The 15763-nt window shown below is 49.4% G+C and overlaps 1 protein-coding gene across 2 annotated transcripts in view; it reads left to right on the top strand.

Moving 5' to 3' along the window:
• Window positions 1–15729, top strand: part of Arhgap44 (Rho GTPase activating protein 44) — a 159423-nt gene extending 143694 nt beyond the window's left edge. Inside the window, exons 17-21 of one of the 2 annotated variants that reach the window (XM_035447638.1) lie at window positions 5535–5762; window positions 7571–7728; window positions 9301–9678; window positions 12593–12644; window positions 14654–14791. In XM_035447638.1, the coding sequence (XP_035303529.1) occupies window positions 5535–5762; window positions 7571–7728; window positions 9301–9678; window positions 12593–12600 (772 nt within the window). In that variant the 3' untranslated portion in view covers window positions 12601–12644; window positions 14654–14791. Of the gene's footprint in view, window positions 1–5534; window positions 5763–7570; window positions 7729–9300; window positions 9679–12592; window positions 12645–14653 lie in introns of both variants that reach the window. The other variant, XM_027427147.2, reaches the window with a different exon arrangement.
• The last annotated feature ends 34 nt before the right edge of the window (window positions 15730–15763 follow it).

Genomic DNA, 15763 nt, shown 5'->3' with positions numbered 1-15763 from the left:
GTTTGTGACCTTTCATAGCTAGGTCCCCTGACCTCTGTCACTTTGTTCTCCAGTGAACCTTTCCACTAAGATGGCAGTTCTTATTCTTGCCTCCTCTTCCTGCTGAAAAGTGCAGATGTAATAGTCAGAGCTCTGCTAATGTAACTGAATCCCTGCCACAGTCAACTGAGGAGGAGGAGAAGGGGGAGGAGGAGGAGGAGGAGGAGGAGGAGGAGGAGGAGGAGGAGGAGGAGGAGGAGGAGAGTTTACTGTGGATAATGGCTTTAGATTTGCAACTGTTGCTTGGCCCCATTGCCTTTGGGCCTCAGTGCGAGACATAGAAGTTCACAGCAGAGGATGCTCAGAGAAAAGAGGAGGAGGGGCCCCAACCACATCTTCTGAGGCACACTGCTGGTACCCTAGTGTCTTTCTGTGGGACCAGCTCCTAAAGGCTCCATCATCTCCCCAGAGGGCTGCAGGCCAGAGGTCAGGCTTTCAGCACTTAGGCCTTTGGAAGATACTTATCCCAACCATGTCAGGCAGGGTTGTGTGAACCCCCCTCTTAATTTTAGTTCCATACACCTAGAGTCTTCTCTTAGGCTGCCAGTATCCCTTCTTCAGAATCCAATCTTGATTGGACTAACAGGCTAGAGTGACAGAAGGAAGAGGAGCTCTGAGCCACCCTTCTTCCATGCTTTATTGCTAGGGAAGGAAGAACTCTGATGTCAGATGTTAAACCCAGGTGGCATCTTCTCAGTGTCTCCATCTCATGCTGTCGCTAGTTTGCCCCTGGAATGACAGGATATTACCACTGTTGATTCTTCCTCAAGCTTGTGTGTCCCTTATCAAAACAGTTTAGGACTAGAAATATTTCAAAATTTGGAGTATATGCTTAAACATACAAAACGTCTTGGGGGTGCAACCCAAGAATAAAAATGAAATATATTTCACATATATATCCCAAAGGTCACTTTAGACAGCATCTTCCCTGCCCCTGGCCTTTGACTGCAAGTCAGCACTTGAGGTCAAGTGCAGGATTTCTGACATTCTCATTAGCTCACAAGGCTTTGGGATTTGAAGCATTGTGCATGCCATAATTTCAGATGAAGGATGCTCGGCCTCTGTCTGGGCTCCAAGGGCTGAGGGCCTATGTTCATTGTTCTATAAACACCCCTGAGGGAGAGAAGGTGTGCCAATCCTACATTACAAAGGATACTCAAATGTCACTCATCTGTATCTGTATCGTACAGCTAATAATTGGCAAGTCTGGCATTTGTGACAAATGTACTGCTTCCAAAACCCACTCTGTCACCTTGAATAGAAGAGGCTAGAGAGTCACCACCTCATAGAGGCAGTACAAACCAGCTCCTAGGCCCCTCATACAAGATATGTTCTTATTTGCTACATCCCTGCCTTATCACCTGATAAAATACCAGTTCCTTAGCTGGGCACACCTCTTCTTTGACATACTTTGTGTTTATGTTAGTTAACTTTTTGTTGCTATAACTAAATGCTGGGGACTAGGTGTCTTAGCCAGCATTTGATTGCTGTGAAGAGACACCATGATCATGGCAACTACCATAAGGGAAACATTTGATTAGGGCTTATAGTTTCATAGGTTTAGTTCAATCATCATGACAGGACATGGCAGCTGCAGGCAGACATGGTGCTGGAGAAGGAGCTGAGAATTCCTCGTCTTGATCTGCAGGTAGCAGCAGGAGTCTGTGTACTGGGAGTAGCTTGAGCATATATGAGACTTTAAAGGCAGGCCCCATAGTGACACTTCCTCTAACAAGGCCACACAAACTCCATAAGGCCACACCTCTTAATAGTGCCACTCCCTATGGGGTTCATTTTCTTTTAAACTCCACACTGGGTAAAGAAAAGAAGTTTACATAACTCATAGTTCCAGAGCTTCCAAGGCATGGTGCCAGTCTTGGCTTAGCAATAGTGAAGATCCCCTCAGCTGTATCCTATAGCAGAAGGCAGTAGGAGTGCAGGCAAAAGCAAGAGATGACATGGCAAGACAGGGAGTCAGAGAGAGGTTTAGGGCTCATGCTTGCCCTTTTAGAAACATCTCTCATGTGAGAAGCAGGGTCCCATCAGAAACTCCTCAGGTCCTTTTGAGGATAGTGTCGCTTGTGACCTATCCCCTTGAGTGCTAGGTCCCAGCTCTTAAAGGGTCCACCAACTCCTAGCATCTTCTACCACATACTCAGAGGACACACTATAGCCCTCTCCAAACCACAACACCATCTCTCACACATGCACAACCATCCTGTCACTTCTGCCCTCAGGCAGTGCTATGAAGATGTGCCAGGTCTGTCATCAAAAGTTACCCTTATGGACATTGAAGGCAGGAAGGAGGTATTTGCCCCCATTTTATCTATGAGGAGAGAATTACAAGGAGTCAGTAATTGGTCTGCCTGGGACTAGAAGCATGGGTCATCTTAGAGACCTTTCTTTCTTATTGTCTCATTGAAAAAAGCCGAAGTGTGATTTATTACAAATCTCATGCAAATGGTGCTTGATTGTGGATGATGGCACACACTTGTAATGCCAGCCCGTGGGAGGTGGAGGCTAACCTGTGCTCCACAAGACTGTATGTTACAAAAGCCTATAATAACAAAGAAATAAATGGAAGGTTCTGGTAGACAGAGAGGAAGAAGACTTGTCATCTCACTCACATGAGTCCCAGTGAGGAGTGGTGACAACAGTTGTCTGGCTGGAGTTTCCCTGCTCTAACAGCAGTGGGAAATCAGCACCTCACCCTTGACTCCCAGATTCTGTAGGCGCCACCTCTTCAGTCCATCCTGCTTCCCTGGGGCTCACCGTGTGCCTCCTATCCATAGATTCCCCAACCTTAGCTTCTCAGGGTCTCCTCCTAACCTGGTACTTGCTCCATTTCTCTGAGGCAAATCGCTTGGTTTTCACAAGAAGGACTTGTGGGGGTGCTTGAGCCTCCACATTGGCCTTGAATTTCCATTAGCAGCACCCTCTGGAGTCAGCTTGTTATTACACACACTTCCATTTTGTCAACCTTAAACACAAGCAGCACCTTGAGCCTGCTCTGATCTCTTCTGAGACAACAAGGAACAAAGACTTGACGTTGGTTTAGACTTATGGTTTAATACCCTTGTCTATGTGCAGCCCCTTTTTGGGCAGCTTCATCATAGCTGCATTGGGCTGAGTTTATCTGGACATTCAAACATAGAGAATTAGCAGCTTACTCCTTTGAGTGTAAATGAATATTTAGGTATTCGAGAGCATAGCTTCTACCTTTGCCATTGAGTCACCCCAAGATTTCTATAACTACTTGAAAATGTCAGTGGATATGGTATGTGTGTTCACTGAACCTGTGATGTTCTACCCATCTGTCTCTTCAGCAGGCAGAGGGGTAACTGGCATAGCTCAGCAGCCTCTGGTGAATGTGGCAGTGTGCACTCAGCCTGTAGTTCTCAGTTGTTGGCATTTGCCTGTCATAATTACCAGGACTTGCTCAGTACCCAACTGGTGCCCAAGCCTGCTCTTTCCCTGGCTGAACCAGATCAGTGGGTAGTCTGGGGTCTGAGGGTCCCAGTGTTGGAAGCTGCCCTTGGAAAAAGAAAGCATTTCCCACAGCCCTGCTTCTAAGGACCAAATTTCCCTTCCCTGATGAGGGAAGATCCTTCTAAGCACAAGAGAATGTGGCAAAGAAGAGCAGAGGGGTGGGACTTCCAGACTCTTGTGACTGCCTGTCTGCTGTGTTCCCTGACCTTTGCAGCAGCTAAGTGTTCTCAACTCCCTCCCCTCAGGCAAGAATAAGCTTTTCTCCCCCTTTGTCCTGATAAATTCTGAAACCCAGAAAGCATAGTTTGCTGATTTCCCTTAGCCTGCTGTGACTACCAGGGGACACTCACTGACCCCACCCCAGAGTTTGGTGTCATTCCTGAGGTTTTCTGGATGCCTTATGAAGGTGTTTGTTCAAGAAGATGAAAGCCAGTGAGTCCTGGGAGAAGAGACTCCCCTCTCCATTCCAAGATGCCCCTTGAAACCAGTAGGGGATCCGAGAGATGCTGGCCATGCACTGGGCATGAAAGGTTCAGGAAGCTGATGCAGCCTAGGTTTGTTTGGTAGCACCTTCCCTCAGGTCTGTGCTGAGGCATGCTTCCTTAAAGGATCCATTCCACCTGCTACAGCTGATCTCTATTTGAATTGGCCTTTTATCTAGCTGCACCTCAAAAATGTAATGTGACCATTTCAGACAAGCAGGACTCCATGGTGTAATGGCTCAGCAATTCTGATCATTGAGTGAGAAGAGGAGAGACTGAGCACATGAGTATCCTCTGTTTTCACCCTACTGTGCTAGAGATGGGCATGGCCTAGAGTGTGGCTTGTCCTGGCACCAAAGTTCATGACCCCCTCCACACTAGAGTTCTTGTATTAGTCAATGAAGCTGTTGCTTAAGGGTCCAGGTCCCTCTGGACCGGATGATGGGGTACTAAAAGCTTTCTGTGTTCATGCAACGTGAAAATGAGCAGATATCTGGCTCTCTGATAATTCCATCACCCCCTAGTCCTGCCATCTCTGCAGCTCTCCTCTATCCACCTGCATGATTGTGGCTTGTGTAGACACAGGAGAGGCTCGGAGACCAACTAAACAGTAGTCACCTTGTCACACACCTTCACAGGAGACTCCATGCAGACACACCACCTCTGTGTCCAAAGGGAGGTGTAGATTTGTTGACACTAATATCTGTATGTTTCTGTCCCTGCAGCCTTAGGAAAATCCAAAGGTACAGTATCCTCTGGTAGCTACGAGGCCACTGGCAGTCTCTTAAAGCAAGCAAGCTGTGTGATAGTGAGCTCGGCAAGTGGGTGAATGTGCCATGTTTGGTTGCTTGGCCGACTTACTTGGAGCTGTGTGTTCATCATCAAACTAGACTCCAAGCCTGGAGGGACCAGAGGCATGAGCAGCTCCTCCCATGCTATGTAGATCAGCAGCTGTGGCCTACAGAGGTTGTGCCTTGACAGGATACCCAGCAATGGCAAAGCTGGGGGTAGAGACCACCTTGCAAAAAGGATGTATTTAGAAGTCTCCTGCTGGTTGGCTCATGTCCTAGACTGGTGCTGTCTGTCCCCGTCCCACCCACCTTCATCTCACATGGGAGTGTTTCCCTTGCCACCCCCTCCCCAGGTAGGCCACATTCTGCTCTGAGGACAGCTTGAGTTCCACACCCCACGATGCTTTGGGGGCCATTATCCCAGGGCCTGCTGGCTTTGACAGAGGGTGAAAACACAGCTTGTGGACTCCCAAGCTGCTGGCTGTGCCCTGTTGTGCTTTGCCACTGTGGGAGGGCTGCTCGTGCCAGGCCTGGGCTGGTCCCCAGCAGCCCAGGCACTGGAGCGTCGCTAGCCATACACCTCCACTGTGGGCATTGCTTCCCAGAGCCTAGGAGGGTGCTAAGCCTGCTGCTCTCTCCTAACACAGATTGCTTGAATGTCTCCGCTTCATGAGGGAGGGAACATGTCACCTGTCACATGTGGGTAAGCAGATGTCTTTGTGTCCCTCGCCAGCATGGGTGTGAGGGTCATGGACACATCTTGGGTGGCTCGAAGAGGCTCCTCTGCTGGTCGGAAAGCATCCTGCGCCCCGCCTTCCATGCAGCCTCCTGCCCCACCCTCCGAGCTGGCTGCACCCTTGCCATCACCCCTGCTGGAGCAGGTCCCAGACAGCCCCGTCACTCCGGCTCCTGCGCTCTCTCCATCAGGTGCCAGCCTACAGCCCACCCCTGACCGCCCCAGGTAAGCCCAGCCCCCGCCATGGAAGGCTGCCATGTATGCTGGGGTGCCTGGGCTTTGACTCCCACTCCAGGCCTCCTGGATCTGCTCACCCCCACATCTAAGCATTCATGTTTGGCTTTCTGCATCCCGCCAGCACGCAGTCATCCTCATCATCTGCCCTGGATTACCTTGTGAAGTTCAGGCTTTCCAAGAACAGCATCCCCAAGCAGACATAGAAGGTGGCACTTCTCCAGAACCTGCTGGGAACTTGCCACCCTCCATGTCTCTCTTCTCATGCCTACATACGTTCCCTGAATTGAACTTTAGGATGTCAGAGTTTCTCCCTTCTTCTGCCTTTAAGTCTGTAGGAGCAGTTTTCACTACTAAAATTAGTGTAGACCAGAGGTGTAAAGGTGTCAGTCACTTGGGGTGTGGTGACCTTCACAGCATGCTGTGTGGTAGCATTGCCTTTCAGAAAAGAGAACATCTAACCCATCACCAGTTCATTGAACATTATCAGAACTTTCTCTGCCTAAAGTTAGTAACAGTATTTCTGCCCTATATCTCATGCCCCGCCCCCATCCCCTACCCCCCCCCCACACACACACACGAGACTACAGCACTGAGCTCAATGTGGTCCAGAGTGTAAGGAAGGGATAATATACCTGGTGAGGCCCAGGCAGAGGACAAGACTTGGAAGGGAGAACAGCATCATGGAGTGGTTTGTTTCTCTTCTCGTGTATCAACCAGAGAACTAGAGAGGCTGCGTGGGCAGTTATTGCTATGCTAGGGATCCACACACCCTCATGGACACTGGGTGGGAGGGTTGCTGAGTAGCCTGAACCTTTAACTTAGACGACTCCTAAATTAGATCACAACTCTTTTTTGAATGCTTGCCTCCTTTAATGAGTAGAACATAATTCCATTTCAAAATATAAAAGTAACAAAGGGAAAAAAAGAGACAAGACTGGGTGTGCTGCAGTGGCTGCTGATTTAGGCTCAGAGAAGCCCTGATGCTGGCTGTGCACCTGTAGGACTCTGGGTCCATGGAAGCTGCAGACATGGCAGTGGGAGCTTGGAGATGTAGAGGTTGGCAATAGTGGTCCAGACAAGCTGGTCAAGAGAGAAGAGGCACATGACCAGATTGATTGAGATGGCCCCCTCTTGCAGCACTCATCTGCATCACTTGTTTTTTTTTTTTTTTTCCCCATCTTACAAAGAGATGCAATGTGGTGTATCAGTGTATCTATGCCATACAAATACTCCTGAGGATGGATCGATCTCCTGGGCTCTGAAGCATTTTAGGACTATTATACATCAGCACTTCTCAGGGGCACTTCTGTGGAATGTATCACTCATTGGAAAGTGAGACATGCCCCTTTGACTGGAGAGCCATAGCCAGAGGCTTGGCAGTGGAGGTTGTGTCATCAGCCCTTGCTGGGCACACTGACCCTAGGAAGCCTTCTTGATTCTGGTATGTCACAGTGATGGAAGGAACAAAAAGATCCAGGTATTTAGTTTCACAATGGCTTAGACCTCCCTGGTTGAGGACATCACATAGCAGGGCCACATGTGTGTTCCACATTGCTCATTGGTCACCTGAGGGCAGAAGATGCTGGCTGAGAATATCAGAGTGGAACTCAAGCCATCAGTGCTCCAGGAAGGGACAGTCACCTCACTTATTCAGGACCATCAATGGCCTTGAGAAAGGACTGAGACGAAGCAGTGATACTTAAGCAGGGACCAGACACTTGGCAATGCAGTGAGAGAGGTGGGTGCTGAAGTTGACTGTGTTTAAAGGTACCTTGTCCTGTGTATTTGTATTTCAGTGTATCTAAAAGCAAGGAATTATCTCCAGGGTCTGGGCAGAAAGGAAGTCCAGGTTCCATCCAGGGGACAGCTTGCCCAGGGACTCAACTGGGGCCACAGCCGGCTGCCAGCCCCAGCCAGCTTCCTGCAGACCAGAGTCCTCACACCCTCCGGAAAGGTTGGTCCCCTCTTGTGACTATTTTTAAGCCAGACATAAACCTATTTTCCCAGTAGTAAGGACCTCTGGAAACCCTTGCTTAATGAATGAATCATTCATTCCCAGTCTTAGCACTAGAGCTTTGAGAAATTACCCAACCCACTAGGGAATGCACCACAAATACAGCGGGTCAGTAGGAGATGGATGGGAATCAGGACTTTTGTAATATATCATGATGCTATGATGCTTGACCACATAATCCTACTGAATTACCACACTGCTGTGCAGAAAGTACTGTTCTTCATATTATACAGAAGAGGCCTGTTTATTTTTTAGAAGAGGCTAAAATAATTACCTCAAGGCATGTAGCAGCAACTAGAAGACAGAAACCTGACCCCAAGTTAGCAGAGCCTGTAGTTAGTCCTCTCATCCACACTGCAGAGACAAGCCTGGGAAATAAGATATCCTTAGATATTCCTTTCATGGAGGGAGTGGCTATGGGGAGGGGTAGGGGTGGGGAAGAAGCCACTGGACCTCTCTGGGGACTTAAATGGGGTCCTTGTATCATTAGTCATATACTGGCAGTCACCTCTCAGTTCTGAAGACTAATGTTCCTGTTCTGGGGATGTTTGCCTATCAGTGGGATCTCCATTGTGGATACCATTCATTTTCAATTCAATGTAGCAGGCATTCTCTAGGATTAAGTAAATAAAAGGGAAACAGAGGTACTTTGGAGAGGCAGGAGCAGTGGTGTGCTTTAAAAAATGTAGCCACATTGAGTGTAGGTAGCTTAGAGCAAAAGAGAAAATTCCAATTGGTCCATCCATACTTGCACCCAGGGAGTACAATTCTTAATAGAAAAGGGATAAAAGAAAGTGATCCATGGCCACAGGCTGGGGTGGGGTGGTGCAGTTACCAAGTCACAACTGTGAGGGGTGGAGTTCAAATGTTCCACTGCACAGTGGGGTAACTATTGTCCAGATACAGTAATTAATTAGACATTTCCAGAGAGCTAGGGAAGTCTTGGCAAGTTCCCAGCACACAGAAGTGATCACACTTGGGGACATGGGAATGGTAATGACTGTAATTTTGCCATTATGCATTGCATTCTATCAATACACAAAGTCTATTATATCTGTTAACTCAAATATTACAAACCAAAACCTGGGCAGCCAGTGCAAACGCTTGAGGTGGGGATCTGAGTCCATGTGGGCTTGGGGTGTCTGTAATCAGAGGATTTATCGCTGGGAGACCAAGGTCACTGCACAGCTTCAGACAAAGGCCATTTACTTCCCTAGGAGGCACCCCTGAGCAGCCCCTGTGGGGACACCTTGAACTAGAATCTTCTCCAGCAGAGCCAGCCTTGTTGACTCACCCTTAGAATTCGGTGAGAAGAGGAAGAGAAATAAAGTTAGCTAGCAGCAGGTGGTAAGTTAAGAAAACTCCGCCTCCTCTCTTAACTTTTAAAAGCTTACTGGCTGCTCTTGGCATCCTAGGAGGAAGCAATGGCAGCTAGGAACCAGGAGGCTACATACTATCAGTCGTCCTAGTGGGCTTCCCTGATAGCTGTTTGTCCTGTGTTTTCTCTAACAGTTTCAAAGAAGTTGGCACCAATCCCTCCCAAGGTCCCCTTCGTGCAGCCAGGGACTGTTTCTGACCAGCCCACTGGCCAGCCGTCCCCAGTCAGCCTGTCTCCCACTCCACCAAGCACTCCATCACCCTATGGACTGAGCTGCCCACCAGGGTACTCCTTGGCCTCTGGCCAGCTTTCTCCTGCCTCTGCCCCTCCCCTGGCCTCTCCCTCTGTCTTCACAAGCACTTTAGCCAAGTCTCGGCCCACCCCTAAGCCCCGACAGAGGCCCACCCTGCCGCCACCTCAGCCTCCCAGTGTCAGCCTGTCGGCTTCGAGTCCACAGTCCACGGAACACCCCATGCTAGACGGCATGTCGCCGGGGGAAAGCATGTCTACAGGTATGCAAGCTGTGGGCTGTCTTCAGGGCTCCTGGGAGCTTAGCAGTGTGCCAGGGGCAGGAGCATCACCTCTGGCCACAAGCCTCCTGGGGACAGTGGTCCTGGAGAGCAGCTGATGTGCTGGGGAGCTCTTGGGGCTACTCCAGCCTAGGCATCTGATTCCACAGAGTTGGTGGGATTAGGACCTCTGGAGTGAGACCTCCAGAGAAGCTAGCAGCAAAGCACAGAGGCAGTGTCACCTTCTCCCAGACAGAGCCCAGAAACTGAGAGAGGTTTTTTTCTGAGTAGAAAAGTAAGCCTTGCTAGGGAAATATATTTGCAGATACATATTAGAAATGGGTCACCTTCAGAAAAACATGCCTCCTCTTCTCTCACCACAGTTACTCCAGCAGCAAATTAGTCAAACCTGCAATTGCTTAACTGAGTTTTATGCTAAATTAAAACCAAAGGTGGAGTTGTCTTCCCGAGAAAATGCATAAGCCTATGAAATCACAGTTAGTGAACACTGTTCTCTGTGGAAGAAATGGGACGTTTTAAAAATGTCTCCTAGATACTTGCCTTACACAATTATCAAGTCAGGGGCAGATCTCAGGTGGCTGCTAGTGTCATGTGATCACTTTTCTTATTTAGGAAGATAAGTAGAGTGCTGGGCTGAGGCCTTGAATAGAGCTAGTTCATTTCATAGGGCAGACAGAGCCAGAGTACCACTGGTGAGCACTGCTGCAGACAGCAGGTGACGCAGCTTGAGACACAGTAAGCAATACTGCATACCTACAGATACCCTCACACACATGTACACCACATGCACACATTGAAAGCACATGTACACTGCACACATATATGTGCCACATCACATGTACCATGGATGTTCACATTAAATACTCAGATGTGCACACGGCGCGCGCGTGTGCACGCGCACGCACACACACACACACACACACACACACACACACACACACACACACACGATGAGGCATTTATCTAAATTGTTCTAATATTAATTAAAAACTCAAGAGTCAGATATTGGACCAAAGATCTGACAGATCAAAAAAAAGCCACAGAGGAATGACCAGCTGGCCATCTTTCTCCATGCTTCGAAGATTGAATCTTTCTAAGCCCCTTCCTACTCTTTCCCGTGCCTCTCTGTTGTATGGTATCCTGGGTTCCCCGAAATCTTTACAGCTAATTCCAGTCAGCTAGTCATTGACTCTGCCCGCTGATTCAATGTTAAATTTACCAACAGTCCCGGAGTATCACAGTACAATCAAATATCCCCGCAACAATACTACCCATACGCTGTCTTAGGGTTTCTATTGCCATGAAAAAACACTGTGGACAAAGTAACTTGGTGAGGAAAGGGTTTATTTAACCTTATAGTCCATCATCTAGGGAAGTTGGAAAAGGAACTCCAGGCAGGAACCCGGAGGCAGGAGCTGATGTAGAGGCCATGGAAGAGTGTTACTTACTGGCTTGCCCCTCGTGGCTTTGCTCAGCCTGCTTTGTCATAGGCACCCAGGACCACCATCCCAGATGTGACACCACCCACAATGGCTAGGCCCCCTTCTCCTGTCAATCATCGATTAAGAAAATGCATCACAGGCTAATCTTGTTAAGGCATTTTCTCAGTCGAGGCCCTTCTTCGAAGATGATTCTGGTCCATGTCAAGTTGACAAGCCAGTACACCACAATAAATACACCACACCCCCATGTGCACATACACATTTGTATGCCACACACATAGATGCCCCATACCTGCATGTTTACTTAGCGGCCACATACGTGCATCGCATATGGACTTACATTCACATGAAGCACACACAAACATATAGACCACATGTACACATCATACTCACACATACAACAAACCTACATGCACACACAGCACATATATCACACATACACATGTGCTTATTGCATGCACAGGCACACCACACATGACATATACATGCACACACTGCCATGTACCATGATGTATGTGTAAGCTACAGAGCTGCACACCATGTAAGCCAAATGGCAGACCATTTGCTCTACCTGAATTTATCCCCAGCGCACACATTAAGAAAACCACATGCCTGCATTCATTATGTGCCACACACATACAAAGACTGCCAAGCTACTTGGGTACAGTGGGACCTCGCTCAGATACTGCCTTCTTTCCCCATCACAGAACTTAACCTGTTTTTCCCTAGATGAAATGGCAGCTACAGTTTGTGGGGGCCAGCTCTTGGCTACCAGCACAAATGCTAGTCAAATAGCAAGTGTTTGTGGTGGGTCAGGAGTTGTGACCTGGCTTCTGTACTTTAGAAAGAGATCAATATGAGCACATAGCTGCTATCACCCATTCTGTAGCTCAGTCAAACCCACGGAGTGTCCCGAACCAGGCAGCCAGTGCCCTCCTCCTGTGAGTGCTACAGGAGCGCATGACCCAGATGAGTCCTTGTGGAAGGCAACACCTGCTCCCAGAGAGGGCACGGGCCAGAGGCAGCTCATGGGGCTGCTCCTTCAGCACTTCACTCCCAGGCAGGGATACAAGGAAACCCATTCTGCAAGACGTAGGATAAATAGTGATGTCATTCAAGAAGGCAGAAAAGGGCACAATGACATAAGTGGTAGGTGGGTAACAGCAGGCAAGAAGGGACAGTGCCTTATAGCTTGTGAGACACAGGTCACGCACTTGCCATAGCCTAGGCTGAATGTCTGACCTTTTGACGCAGGTAATATCCTGCCCAATGCCTGTTGTTTAATGTTCTTTGGGCAGCAGACCTTTGTGTGTCTTGTATGTATAGGTCTTTGACAGTGTAGAACCTGTAGTCGGTGTGACCTTTCTGGGACTGTGACATGGGTAGTGTTTTTTGTTACATGTGTTTCATCCTGTTTGTTCCTCTCTCCGAATCCTATCATTATGTTCTTGCAGCTGTGTGACATGAGTGACGCAGTGTTGGATACGTGTGAGGGGGATTTTCAGGGTAAGCTGGCCCCAGCTCACCTCGCTTTATGCCTCCTAGCCAGCCCAGCCAGCTGCCTGGCTACCACCCATCCCACCAGCCCCTCCTCTTACTGCATGTGGCTCAGACCCACCAACAGCATGCCTACTTCACTTACTAGCTTTCCCCAGCCTCAGGGAAGGCCCCTGGCTTAGGAGCCTGTGGCTTTCTGAGATCTCTGGCCTGTTTCTCCTTTCTTCTTACTAGGAGCTGGGGGAGACACTCAGCAGAGGGACCCAGCCCTTTCTTTCCACCCATGTCACCATCTTAGCAGACCCCCTTTTCTCAAGTTAACAGTTTACCCAGATAACAGGCCTGCTCTTATAGCTTCTGAAGGTTTTGTGCCCACTGAGACTGTTCCCTGGACCCCTTTGCTGAGAGACATGTCCCCAAGAACATTTACCAGGTATAGTCTGGCACAGGGCCAGGGGTTTACACCAGCTGATCTAAGTGCCATTGTCAGCACTAAGGCAAAGCTTGGATGGTTCATACGGCAGCACTTCTGTACTAACAACAGCCACCAGATCCTCCATCCAACCCTGGACACGGTTTTAACATTTCCTGCTTGGGTTCCTTCTCATCAAGAATAGATAATCAAACCTAAAAAGCAGGCAAGAGCATGGATAAAGCCCAGAGTATTGAGAGGATTTTGTCCTGCTGACTAGCAGCAAGGCATCTGGTACTCACAGGTCTGAAGGAAACAGTCCCAGAGGGTTCTCCCCTAAGCCCTGCCCTCTCGCTGAGTGATCCTTCTTGCCCAGGCCCCTTTGAGGGCACTGCCAAGGTAAGGTTGAGACAGTCCTATGCTAGCTGGGCACTGTCTGAACTTTCATGTTTATGCTCCTCAATGCCCGTGCTCCAATTTGGCAGTCCTGCTGTGAGACAGGTCTGCAGCTCTGCCTCCAGAGAGCCTGCGCATGTTTCTGACAGACCCCAGCAGCCTGCTCCACACATGCAGAAGAGTCAGCCTTTAGGTGTCCTGTGGGATCCAGATCACACATTGCAGGGGTCACTTAGTGCTGGCTGGGCCAAGCTTCAGACCCAGATCTGCTCCACCATTGTGCAACCAGACAGGCTACAATGGGCAGAGTAGGGGTGTCGCAGTGCTTGTGTGTCTGTAAAATGTCTTTGAGGGCAGTGTCCAAATGTAATGCCTGTATGGTATTTATTCTCAACATGTTTAATTAAATTTTTTTAAAAGGCCAACAGAAATAAAACTCAACCTATGAGTGGCCTAGGGCTGAGCCCCTGCCAGGTTGGCGTACTGTCAGCTGGAATGCTGTTGCCAGCTCAGGTTGACAAAACTCCCAGCAGTCCAGAACTAGGTAGGTTAGGTGGGTGGGGGATTGATAGAACTCAGAGGGAAGGGTCCAGGGAACCCATCATCCCAACTTACCTCCTGCAGCTCAGGACCTCAGCAGGCTGGGCCCTCCAGGATCTACCCAGCAGTGGCTGGAGGCTCCAGGACCACTCCTAGTGTGGTGTTTAAGGGGCCGAGTACTCAGCTGACAGCCCTGTGAGGTGGTTTTATCTTTTGCTGATCCCCAGATGGCCAGACACTTAGCCTTATAACTTCTGGTACATTCATCCTCCCTGCCCTTGCCAGAGTGACCTTCTATTGCTCCTTGTAAAAGTGATTCAGAACAGGGGGTTTGGAGTGGGGTGGATCCAGCATCCTAAGAAGATTCTGAGCTGCTGACACACAGCAGTTTCTAAGTGAGGGCAGTGACTGCCTCTGCAGACTGATTCCCAGGAGATGTTACTGAGGCCTGCCTGGGAGCACCCTGCCTATCAGGACCTGGGTGCAGAAAGGCTGAGAGACTGGAACAGAGCCTTGTTCTCTAGGTAGGCTCCCAGGCAGAAACAGATCAGACCCAGCCACCCTGATCCTGCAGTACCCAACTTCTAATGAGCTAGCCTGAGCAGAGCCAGGCTGCCCTGCTACCTATGCTGTCCGCAATTGGCCCTGTCACCTCCTCCTCTCTCTGCAGATCTTGTCCACTTTGATGTCCCCTCCATCCACATAGAGCTGGGGTCAACGCTCCGCCTGAGCCCCCTGGAACATGCGCGGCGGCACTCCGTGACTGACAAGAGGGACTCGGAAGAGGAGTCTGAGAGTACAGCTCTTTGATGTGGCCCACCCCGACACATGTACATACATCCACGGGCCCCCAGACACCACCCAGAGCAGCGCCCCTAGCCTGCCAAGGATTTCCCATCAGCCTTTGCTGTCATGTCCAGCAGCAGGGTGGAGATGGGCAGAGGAAAAGAGCTCTCCCGTCCATGCGGCGAGTGTTGGTGGTGCAGATTTTGTTTGTTCATTTTGGGTGATGATTCCAGCCTTTTGTTTGACCTTTGCCTTTTGACTTTGTGCCTATTTTGATCCATCTTTGGCCTCTATGGCAAGCAGTATCCACCTCTCCACTCAAGGGCTTGCCAGGATGGCCTTTGCAAGATGAGGGTATCAGAGAGGGTCTGTTTACTGCCTTGACTGGGACATCAGGTCCTACAGCATCACCCTAAGGGCCAGAGGGGAAGCAGGACAGGAGGAGACCCTTTCATAAGGCAAGAGAAGTCCTGGACACTGTCTGTCCTCTGCCTGCTGCCAGGGTCCTGGACAACCAGAAAGACCTTTCAGGCTACCCTTAATCACAGCTCCAAAAGAAACTGCTTAACCCATCTACTTCTGACAGCTTTATTTCCCCCACGTTGAAGAAAGGCTCCCTTTATTCCACATTGGCATTTCCGAATTGAGGATTTGAATACAGACCCTATGTAGGTCTCCATGGCCCCCACACACGTTAGGATCTGAGAGCAACTTTCCCATCCAGGCACCCAGCTTAGTAGGTATGTGGAACCTGGCACTGACTCCTCTTCTGGAGGTTACAGCTGACTAGCAATAATTTTGTTCCCTAAAGCAGGTAGAGGGAGTGGTACTGGCCAACCAGCCCATTGTGTGGACTGCTCTGCTCACCAGCAGACCCTGATCATCAACTCACCGAGCCCCATCTAGCCCTGGGGCAGGGGCACAGGGAGCCTCTTCACACTTTGGGATTAAGGGAATAAACCAAATTGGGGCCATGCATGCAAAGTTCAAGTTT

Source organism: Cricetulus griseus, chromosome 7, assembly GCF_003668045.3.
Source record: "Cricetulus griseus strain 17A/GY chromosome 7, alternate assembly CriGri-PICRH-1.0, whole genome shotgun sequence".
Taxonomy (NCBI): Eukaryota; Metazoa; Chordata; class Mammalia; order Rodentia; family Cricetidae; genus Cricetulus; species Cricetulus griseus.
The sequence above is the reverse complement of the archived record's forward strand: the minus strand, read 5'-3'. Positions and strand labels throughout refer to the sequence as shown.